This window comes from Parus major, chromosome 3, assembly GCF_001522545.3.
Source record: "Parus major isolate Abel chromosome 3, Parus_major1.1, whole genome shotgun sequence".
In the NCBI taxonomy this organism is placed as follows: Eukaryota; Metazoa; Chordata; class Aves; order Passeriformes; family Paridae; genus Parus; species Parus major.
This window is the reverse complement of record NC_031770.1, coordinates 52868634-52880661: the sequence shown is the minus strand read 5'-3', so window position 1 is coordinate 52880661 and position 12028 is coordinate 52868634. Positions and strand designations below refer to the sequence as shown.

The 12028-nt window shown below is 36.9% G+C and overlaps 1 protein-coding gene across 2 annotated transcripts in view; it reads left to right on the top strand.

Annotated features, from left to right (window-relative positions):
* SNX9 (sorting nexin 9) overlaps positions 1-12028 on the top strand; it is a 61705-nt gene that overhangs the window by 40819 nt on the left and 8858 nt on the right. For both annotated transcript variants that reach the window (XM_015622410.2, XM_015622409.2), the window contains exons 10-13: positions 1290-1420; positions 2821-2924; positions 5321-5424; positions 8102-8179. In XM_015622410.2, coding sequence (XP_015477896.1) covers positions 1290-1420; positions 2821-2924; positions 5321-5424; positions 8102-8179 — 417 coding nt within the window. The remainder of the gene's footprint in view (positions 1-1289; positions 1421-2820; positions 2925-5320; positions 5425-8101; positions 8180-12028) is intronic.

The window sequence follows — 12028 nt, the reverse complement described above, 5'->3', positions numbered from 1 at the left end:
TTGGAGGAATGCTGTGGAGATTTCTGTAGAGATTAAAAATGAAACAAAGGATTACTGAAGGGTACAGAATGTCTCTTCTGTAGTGTTTGATATTTTTTTTCTTTTTTTTTTGCTAATTTCCAGGACAAATATCCATACACAAAGTTCATTTTTCATTAGTTCTTTTATTTACCTGCTAGTCTTGCTAGTTTCCATATTTGCAAAAAAAAAACAAAAACCAAAACTGGAACACAAAAATCTCAACTTTGTGGATCTGCTGCCATAGTAACTATGCAGTAGAATTATATAGAAACAGTACATGTGTTCATGGCTCGTCATCTGTGCTGCTATGGAAATCAGAAGAGTTGGGTGCTGCAGGAATCTCTCCTTTCAAATCCTGTTCACTGTATGCTTTAGAACTCTGATGTCATGTATTTTTAAAAATTATAAAGGATTCCATCAAGAAGATGGTTTCTACTAAAATTAAAAGGTTCTTATGGATACACAGTGATGATGCATTAGTGGTTTAAGAAAAATGGTTACTTATTTAGTTTGTATTAAAAATATCTTAATTACCAAAAAAATCAGTTACATTCTTACATGTATGTGTATATTCTAACCAGTTTATGCATATGATTTATTGGGGCTTTTTTTTCCCCTGAGTTTACCTATATAGAAGTATGTTTAAAGGAGGCACTGCTTTTAAAATCTGTGATTTTTATTTGAGTGATTTCAAATATTTTTGAGCAATCCAATTTCAAATATTTTTTGAGCAGTTTAATTTCAGTGCTTTGTTAGCTTGTACATGGCAACTTGGATTGTAGTTCCTTTTTCTTCAATGTTTTTGAACCTCATATTGACCAAGACTTTACTCAGCTGTACCAGAACAATACCTGCATCCCAATCCTGTGCCTGGCTTTTCTCTTGGGTCATCTGAATACCGAATTTTTCCATCCAAAAGTTTATAAGTTTTTTTCAAAAAAATGTATTTGAATTGTGGGTGGGTATTAGGTGCTTTTATTATTTTCTGGCTATCTAAAAAAGAAGGAGAACTCTTGATCAGTAATCAAAATACTGTAATTTAAGGTTCATTTGATTTGTTAGCATAATGGGCCATTTATTTACAAGTTGGACACAGTGATCTCTGTGAGCCCATTCCAACTCAGGATTCTGTCATTCTTGTAAATTCTGAGTCATTAAATATTAATAACTCACCAGATGAATTACAGGTTGTTTCAATTTAAATTAAAAAGAAGAAATTTGAAGGCGCTAGCCTGTAAATGTAACAATTATTATTCAATGTGTAACAGGGCGCTTTGAAGAAGAATTTATCAAAATGCGCATGGAGAGGCTGCAAGCTTGGATGACAAGAATGTGTCGCCATCCTGTTGTCTCAGAAAGTGAAGTTTTCCAGCAATTTCTCAATTTCCGAGATGAGAAGGTAGGAAATGAAATAAAGTTCACACACAGACTGAGACTGAGGAATTGCTGTCCCCCCACAGTTCCCCTTCAAATCAAGAGTTTGTGTCTTGTAGCCACCCCACTGTGGGCAGTAGTGATGGGCTGGAGACAAGGCAGAAAATTGCTCCTGGGAAGTGCTAACCCCATTCCCACAGTGTTGAGCTCTTCAAAGTAACTTTGTTTCCAGTCCTTCAGGGGACAGTTTGAATCCTCCAGCAGAATAGGAAAATCTATAAAACTCTTAGGGCTGCTGCCCTGCTCTGTCTCTGCTGGATTTACTAATCACTGTGGTCCTCTGAGTGGTGCTGCTCTGCTAACAAAAGCTACTTCATAGCAGATCTGGGTTGTACCTGATCCTGTATTATATTTAAAAATAACCCCCTGCCCCATCCCTCAAAACCACAGTTTTTCACTGAAATTAGTTGAATTAGCACTATGTGGCAGCCTTACCTGATATAACCAGCCATTTTTTATTTACACACACACACACTTTATTATGCTTTTTTAAAATAGATTTTAATATCTTCAGTAAATAAATAAAGTAAGAAAAGCTTCAGTAAATAATGGTTTCTTCTTGATTGAGCTCCAGCTCTGTTACTGATGAGAAAAAAACAGAAAAACTCTGCTGCTTTCTCCTCAAAATAATCATACTTCTAAATACACACAGAATTTGCTGAAAAAGTAAATTATCCAGTCTGGTTTTAAACATTTTCAAGATTCAAGTCTCCTGTGACTAAGGTCACAGCTGACCAGTTTTGAGTCAGAGGTTGAACTACAAACATCCTGAGGTACTTCTAACCAGAATTATTCTGTGGTCCTGTAAGTAGAGACTTAATAACGTAGTAAGTAGTAGTCCTGGCAAAATGCTGGTTGGATGGTTAGCGGGGAGTTTTATAATTCTGCCAGCTAGTCAGCACTTCTTAGTTTCCTATTTATAGATGTATAAACAGGACAGATGTTGCAATACATAGGGATTTTTTTAACCACTAAGAACTTGGTATGATAATTGCATAATAGTTTCATGATCTTGTTGAGCAGCTTCTGACATGAGACTTATCCTGTGTGCGGAAACAGCTGAATATCATTGTTCATACACTGTATTTCAGTAACACACAAGAAAGATTGTTGACCCCAGAATTTAGATAACAAAGTGCACAAATGAGGAAGGAGAGAACCTTGGGAAACTGTAAAAAACCTTGGCTCCTATGAAGTTTTAATTTCTTAATGAAAGGTTTTAATTCAGGGCTGGTCTGTTGGTTAACAGTTCTCCTAAACATTTTGTTCATTCCTTAAACGCACACCCTTAAAGCGTTAAAGAAGGGTGAGTTGAGTGATGGTCAAGCTTTGTGTCTCTCTTTTCTTTTTTTTTTTCTTTTTAAGGAGTGGAAAACTGGAAAGCGGAAGGCAGAAAAAGATGAAACTGTAGGAGTCATGATCTTTTCTACAATGGAACCAGAAGCTCCTGACTTGGACATGGTAGAAATGTAAGGTGATTTCTTTTTGTGTCGGCATTTTTCATCTGGGTATGCAACAGATGCTGAGATAATCCAAAACTGTGATACTAGGTGTGCACATATATTCATTGATTTGAAGAGGTTTTCATCAAGGCAGAGCTGAAAAATTGCTTAAATAATGAAATTTCCATATCAACCCATTCAATAATTGGTGGAACTCTTGAGTGATGTAATTTTGACTTCAGTGTCTGAATGCTAATACTAAAACAATTTATGTAAAAGTAGTTGATGGGATAGAGTACTGTCAGATCCTATAGACTTATGTTTTATAGTGCTGTGGAAGTGTGTTTTGATCTTTAGTCTTTCAACAGTTCCAAAACATGCTAAACTTACCAAGTATCTTAGGATAATTGTAGATGGACCAATAAGCAGAACAGCATTTCTGTAAAATAGTTGTATGTAATGTACACATAGTATGATTAGAATATCTCTAATCCATGGAAAGCTATTAAAAATGAAAATTGAATTAACTTACCGAATTACATTCTGGAAGTGCAAATGGATATATTTCTTTTATATATGTGTATATTACATATACATGCACTTTTTAGTGTATATTCTGTAGGTGATAAACCTTTGGGTTTCACAGAGTTAAAGACTGGATTTACTATGCAGCCTTTATTTTACTCCGTTAGGCTAAATTATGTTTCTTAGAAGATGTAGTATCTAAGACATGCTTTTCCTGCTGTTGTGAAACACAGAAGCCTGCATAATGTTTTGAGAGTGTGTGTGTGTGTGTGTCTGGATAAAATGGCTAGAAGTGTTTTTAGCAGCAAAGCATTAGTGTATCTACACCCAATACAGGCTTTATGCAAGTGATGCAGTGCATACTGAGTGGATATAATAGCTGTGTGGTAGCAGTTCTGTACCAGCAGGAAAACATGCACATTTTTAGGTCACTTACACTCCAACCATGGGGATTTCAACCTTCCTCACTTAAGTGATGTGGTTTCTGTATATTCCAGTGGCATAAAAGCTGAAGGGGTGAATGAGAGGAAGGATTTTTGTACCCAGGGTGCAGGAGAGGGAATGTACTACACTCACACACCCGTGGCAGAGAGTACCCAGCATGTGGTCTGCTAAACAGTTTGTACCCGAGCAGGGAGGGCACACCAGCCCAAGGAGAATGCTCACCAGGGGTATGGGTTCCTGGGCTGGGGCTGGCAGCCTGGGGTAGTGCTGGGGACCTATTTTCAAGCAGTTGCAGGGGTGGCTGTAACATCTCAGATGTCCATGTGTTGTAGTGCGTGGGAATGCTGTTATAAGTGTATGTGAGTCTTGAAAGCCATTAGTCCACTTACAAAGTGGACAAACCCACTTGTTCAATAACCCTTGGGTTCTTCAGTGTGAAGATGTTCTTTACTGAACAATTTTGATAATATTTTGAGAGTCCTGCACTTGTTTGTGAGCATTTTTGGTGATCTTGATACCATAAAGTATGAAGTTCGGAAAATTAAAGGATGCTTTGCTCCTGACCTAAGGGGAGTAAAACAAGAGCCTCTTAGAAAGGCCAGGTGCTAGTTTTTTGCAAATAACTATCATGTATCATGTATCATGTGTATCGTGTCCAGCTGAGGAAGGAAGTGCTGGTAGGGAAGTGGGAACCTTTAGGTTGTTGGGCCACAGCTGGAGCTGCTGCCCTGGCTCTGGGGAGTTACTCAGTGTCCCCTTGCTGTGACAGCTGTCTCATGCAGGCTTTGGCTGAGAGCATTTGTAAGATCTGATGCAGTTTAAATAAATCCTGTTGGATAATTATGAAGTACATATTTAGTTTCCTTTTGTAGAGTTCACAAATCACTGTGTATGGAGTGCTGTGTTAATGGAAAACTCTGATAGCTGTATGAAAACATGCTTAAAGAGGAGTACAGAGGGACATACTAATTCAGAATTCTCTTTGGAGCATCACAGATTTTTTTGGTTTTGCCCCCTATAATGCAACTCAGCACAGTGGTCTTTACAATATAATATGAAAGTATGCATATATATTTCCCTAGGAGAGTTGCTATATTACTTTTTGTTCACCTGTGTTAGACTTCTATCAAAATATCTGACATGGTTATTTTCTTTTTATTTTTTCATTGTTGTATGAATTTCACTGCTACTGTTACACTATAATAAAAGTGCTAGTCCAGTGCCACGTGTCTATGAATCTAACAGAGGAGGAAAAATGGAACAAATAATGTTTGTACCTAAAGAGGAGAATTCTGAATTTAGTGAAATGGCAGAAATTTTAAGAAATTGATTTATATCTTTCATATTTTTTAAGACTTAGTTGACATTACTAAACATTTCAGTATTGTGTTTAAAGTTAGCATTATGCATCTATTAAAACTGCTTTTTGTTTTTGCTTTTTCAAAATGCCACAGAGAACAGAAATGTGATGCAGTGGGTAGGTTCACCAAAGCAATGGATGACGGAGTTAAGGAGCTGCTGACAGTGGGACAAGAGCACTGGAAGAGGTGTACAGGGCGTAAGTGTCCTTCTGAACTCAGCAGTCATTTCTGTGGTGCTTTTCTCTCTCTTCTTTTTTTTTAATGTGTATAATTCAAGGCACATCTTTAAAGAAACTCCAGAATTATCATGGGAATTATATGGCATTCTGGCTGTTTTCAGTCTTAAGTGTATAAACTGTGCAAATTTTATGTTAGTATTTTTGATGTGGGGCTTTTTGTTGGGTTGTTTGGGGCTTTTTCTTTATCTCAGTAATATCTGTTCCCTGCCCATAGGTTTAAAAATACTTAAATAATTCTAGTAATTCAGATAAAGCCCTTGTTGGACTTGTACTCATATATTGGTCATTTATTTAAATTGTAGTGACATGGCCAAAAGAGACCGTTTATTTGATGAAATCATGTTTTCAAGTAATTGCATCTTATTAACCCCTTATTTAGGATCCTTGCATGCTAGGAGGAGTGATTTAAAGATGAAATGAGATTAAGAGAAAAAGAAAAGAAAAACCAACTTGATTCTAACTTAATCTTTAGCCCAATTCTTTTTTTTCCTATCTTGTCTCTTCCTTCCCACAGATGTTTAGGGTTGCAGAACTTCACACCAAGTCCCTATGACTCTGCCTGGGCTCTAATTTCCTAGTCCACAGCAGTGTTCAGTGTTTGTGGCCACCACAAGGCAGCTATTGAAAGGAAGCAGGTACTACAGCTGAGGATCATAATAAGAAACACTTCAGGGCAGGCTGTAGTGTCTGGCAACCAAAGACCTATCACACAAATATCCTTGAATCTCCTTAATTTTTTTTATTCTCCTTTAAACTCCCACAAAAAAAAAAAAAAGTCAAAATATTGTCCCCAGAGCTTGAAGTGTATCTCCTGAGTTGTCTTTGCTTCTTACTTCAGCTGAATATTTGGGGCTGACCAGAGAGAATGGCAAGTGTAGAAGCTCCATCTCTTGTGGAAGTGATTACATTAGACTTTAGTATCTATAGGATGTTAGCTTTAAATTATTTACATTTCCCAACTTTGAATAAAAGAGTTTCCTTCTACACACCACTGACCCTCCTGCTGGTCAAAAATAGACTAACACATGACAGAGCTCTAACATGATACAGATCTTGCTTCACTAGCAAATTATACTGAGGGGAGAGTAGAGAACAGGGGAAGGAATAATGTTCCTCAGATGAGACTAGAAAAACAGCATGGCTTTGCAGTTACAGAAGCAGTGATCAGACCAAGGGCTGGCTGTGACTTGTGCTTTCAGTAGAAATTCAGTACTTTTTTAACTGCTAAAGTCTTCCTAAAGTTACAACACTGGTGCTTTAGATACAGAATTATTCCTCTAATACTTGTAACTATTAATTAGTAAGCATAGATGCAGGAATATAGTTTTGATTGTATCAAAAATTTCAACTTTTAATTTTCCAGACATTCGTACTGAATACAAAAAAAGACACTGGTAAATTGGAACATGCAAAATTTCAGTAGTCTCTTAAGTTTTAAGTTCCCTGTCAGCTCTAGACTTGACTCTTAATTGGAAGTATGTTTGGCACTTCCTGAGTAATAGCTATATGCCTTCCATTCGGTGAGATTTAAAATAACTGACAGTGGAAACTTCTTAAATACATGTGAAAAGAAACCAAAGAATCTTCACTGAAGTTTCTACTGGAGATTCAGTACCAGTGTAATAGCTGATAACAGAACTCTGGTGCTCTAAACAGTACTCCTTGTGTAAGAAATGCCAGTTATCATCAACAGTCTGACTTCTGGAGAAGCACTTGATCAAAGATAATCAATAAAATTAGGCAGTTGGGGTGGGGGGTTGATTTGGGGGTTTTGTGGTGTTTTTTTATACCACATAAAGGGGTTCTTCTGTAAAAATCAGATTCTGTGGGATGCTAGAGCAGCTAAAAACTTTCTATTTACCTGGGCAGTGTACCCTTTGAATACAAATATTTGATAACAAAACCCATATCTACTTGGGTTTTTTTTTTCTGCTAGCATAGACAGCGTATAAAAAATTGCATTTGCTTTTCAGATTGCTTTTTAGGCCTCTAGAGTGGTGCTGTTCAAAGTGTTAATAATGAATGCACTCATAAATCACAGCTGATTGATTTAATTGTGATGGAGCAATTTATGCATGCATGTTCAATAAATATATTATAAAAAACAGTTTTATTATTCAGATACTTGCATAATTTTTATACTTAGGTAATCTTGGTTTCTATTGCCTTTAAATATAAAATTCATGATTTGAGGAGAGTTTAGGTATTATGAGTCTATATAATAATCTTTTCTCTTAAAATATTGACTATTCTCCATATTACACTGCAACACTTCCCCCTCTTCCTTCCCCCATGAGGAGGAGGGGGAAAAAAATCTTACTGTATGCATAGGAGGACTGAGCTAGAAATGCAATGAGATTTCATTTTTTTATATATAACATTCACACACTGTTTCCCCAACTGTTTATACCTTTCAAGAATCCAGATTGTAATTGCTTTATCCAGTTTTGGAACATGTGTAGCAGGGGAGGGGGTAAAGAATATGATTTTAAATGTGTCACTAGAGAAAATGTAAAACCTAGTTGTTTTTGACATCTACTTCATCAAGTTTTGGAAATGCTGCAGATTTAGTCTCACCCTTGTTGGTTTTTTGCTTTTGTTTCCCCTTTTTTCCTCATCATTTTCCCACTTTCAGCACTACCCAAGGAATACCAGAAGATAGGAAAAGCTTTGCAGAGCCTGGCACTGGTCTTCAGCACTAGTGGATACCAAGGTATTTCTATAGCTTCATTTGTACTTTGCCTAAAAAGAGGTATTTTAATTTTATCATGCTACATGCTTTTTTCTGATGATCTTAATTCTTTCCTCTTTGAGGTTTAGATGTCAAACATGGTTCAAACATGGAAAAAATACTAAACCCTTTCTTCTGTGAATGTTACGGGGTTTTTATGTTCTAGTCTGAAATCTTGTCTTCTCTCACTGTATAATCTTGTGGTGGGTTAGTGGTGGTGGAAGAGTTTAGTTTGATTAGTTTAATATAGAATGCGGTCACTGACCTGCCTGTCCAAACATGCTGTAGCATTTTTGTGGTATCAAAGAGAAAGGAGAGGAAATGCAGCCTTGAAAATAGATGTCACAGAACTTTTGGGTGACTTCATGATAGAGCAACTCTACACGTTGATGGAAAACTTACTACAATGCTTTGTAATCCATTATGTGGGTTCTAGGGTTGGCTACTGTAGCCTTTTCTTGTCCTTCACCTTTGCTTCTCCTTCAAGAGCCTGTCATGTTAGGTATGAAAGCTGTGGGAGGTAGAAGGAGGGCATTAGTTGCTCAAAGTTTTCCTAAAATGTAGTCTTTAGACCAAATTTAAAATTCAGCTTTGGTAAGATTTGTTGATGTTTTCCAGACAACTGGGAAATGTTTCCTCATATACAGAGGGTGCCTGTTGAGTCAGTTTTCCCTCGGATTCTCCTTTCAAAGGTGTTTGAGGTTTTGCTATTTTTCTTTCTAGACTTGATAGCAAAACTACTGTGTTCTAAAACCTTAAATGTTACAGCATAAAAGCTTCCTGAAATGTTTCCATCCTAGAAATTTTAGTTGACCGGTACTTGCTCTGACTAGTCATCTGTCTCTTGCTTTATAATCTTAAAACATTTTGCCCTATAAATGATGTACTAAATGCAACCTTTTGAAACTGTTGCTGGAAGTATTGGAAATAGGCATTGTCCCCATAGTTTCTTCTCATCTATGTCCTGTACTTCAACAGGATGACTGCTTGGTTAGAACTGAGCATAGCATATTGCCTAAAAAGTCACTTTTGGATATGAGAATGAAGTAGGGGATTTGCATGGTTATGTATTCTTAGCATGGGTTAGAAAACTAAATCCTGCCTGGATAAAATCTGTAGCAAGAATTCTTGAGAAAGGACTGAAAATTGCTTGGGCTCTAGCACATTCTTTTGCCAGGATAAAGGGAAAACAGTATGTCATAAAGCTAGGATACAAAAATGCAGATCAGCCTTAGAAAAGAAAGCTTTGATTTGATTTCCAGCATCTTTGAATGGTATGAAAAAATAGATCCCATGAAAGTTTGGGAACAAGGCAAGCATGTCTGTCTTTGTTCTTTGCCCAGTCATAGCTGGTTGCACCTGTATCTTGTTGAGAAAAGTGCCCTTCCTACAGATGCCTTTGCCTTGATTTCATATATCTTGCTCTTTTCAATAACTTGTACCTTTATTATTTCCAAATTGATAATATATGGGATTCTTTGTTTTTTAATTTGACTTCCCAAGAAGAGAGAGCAAGTATGATGCAGATGTGGCTTTAAATGGCTTCATCACTGCTTCTCTCACTCTATACTGCCTGCTGCTCATGTATGGATTCACTTGATCATTCCACCAAGTATAGGTCTATAAATTAAGCAGAATCTCTGCAAGAGGTGTAAGCACCTGGATTTAAACTGATGGGGAATGGCTTTCTGGATCTCAGTATTTAAAAGAGGACACATTGCTTCCAACAAAGAAGTAGTCGACAGGCTGAGTATGATGTATGATTTTTTGGACTACCAGTAAGGAGGAATGGCTCATTCAGCCATGCTTAAGGACACTCAGTTCAGTTTCTGTTGGGAGCTGAATCTCTTAATCCTTTTTTTTGTTTGTTTTGGTTGGGTTGGTTTTTTAGATTTTTGTAATGTGAGTGTTCTAAAAGTTTAAGCATGTAGGCCACTGAAGATTGCAATGACTGATTTGATGACAGAAACATTTCTAGCTACTGATAGCTGACTTCTGACATACTGAATTTCCTGCTAATTTTCACAGTTGGGATGGAATGTATCTATTGTCCATTCCACTTGACATCAGTGATGCCTGCTGTTTGCAGCACCTTACGTGTAGTGGTGTCCACTGTCTTCTCTTCTAATTTCTAGCCTAAAATATTTAAGATTCCACCAGGCAAGATCCACTTGTTAATCTGACTCTAGCTCTTTTCCTCATGCTAAAGAATAAGCCTTATCTATTTGTTTCCAGCCCCAGTGTGTGTTAGGGATCTGTCCCCAGTATTTGTAGAGGCAAGGGTACCTTTATTATTATAAACTATTAAGGACACACTGAGAAGTTCTGATTTAACTTGGCTATGGGCTTATGTACTGTCCATTTGGTTCCAAGAATACACACTTTGCAAGCATGATCCTGATCAAAAATGTGTATTAGACAGTACCAGAACATGCCTGGAAGTGTCCTGCAGCCTGGCAATGTGTTGCCTATGTTACCATACCATAGGATACTCTAAGGTTAACACAGCCTTAAATTATTTGGCTTCTCTTTTGTGGCACCAAATCTGGAGGAGTCTTTCTCCTATATTAAGGAAATGTGAATGACTGGTATGCCATTCAACCATAGTAAGATCTCCTAATCCTACATCACCCCTCAGGAATTCTGTTAGGCAGTTACATATAAGTTTCACTATCCTGTCAGCTAGCAGCAGGCAAATCCGGCTTTACAAGCTGGTTGCGTGCTGAATGTATCTGTTTGAGGTGTACTTATCAAGAAAAACTTTGCTGCAAGTATTTGATGCTAGTATGTCAAACTTTGTGATTTTTCCTACTGAATTATATTAAAATGTACTTTGAAAGAAAACAAAAATACTTCTTGACAAAAAAAAATATTTAATTTCTCCCAGTCAAGACTTGGAGTATTAGTTCCCCCAATATGTCTGGTGTATTCCTTCTGAAATGATTATCACTGGTATTTACCAAGCAGTTGAACTGCTCAGAGATGCTCTATTAAACATCTCCAAAAGGCTCTTCATAGTTTTATGTCTTTCTTCATCTCTTTGTGATAATATGCAGCCTGTAAATCAATGAAAATATCTGTTTCTCCTTGTGGTAGGGTTGAAATATCTGTGGAATATTACTGGCCATTTTAACTGTTTTATTTATAGCTACCTTCAGTCAATGCTTTTAGGCCCCCTCTGTTTCTTCAGGGGATATACGTGCTGAAGACTAAGATAATTTTGTTATAAATGCTAGCAACATTTGGGGCTTTCTGCTATTCTGTTGATTAAAGAAGCCCTGACATCCTGATGTATCCTTTCACTGGGATCAAACTCAGCTTTCACAGACTGAGTTAAGAAGGTATTTCCCAGCTTTGCATTGGTTCAGAAGCTGAGAATTCTGAGAATAAAAGATGATTGGTGTTGGGAGGGTCTGTCTGGATCCTTTGAAGCTCTCATCTAGAAAGGTTTCTTGAGTGAGTTTGGCACAGAAGGGGAGGATTTTGTTGTTGAACTTAAATATACATACTCTTCCTCTCTTTTTTTTTTTTTTTTTTTTTTTTTTTGTTCAGATAGGGAAAATTACCATCTTTTATGACATTATAAGATAAACAGCAACATCTAGACCAGCCTGGCTTCTGACTCTGAAGCCCCACACCATGTTTTATCCCAAAATCTAGGAGTCAGTTGCCTAAGCAGCAGTTACTTCATGGTTACTTCTGAGCAGACAAATGGAATGCTGGAATATTGAAAATAATTTAGCCTCAAGCCTGAAATAATAAAATCTATCACCTTCCAATTTTTTTATTGTTTTACAAAAAGGTGAAGATATTCTATGAATTGTGTACCTC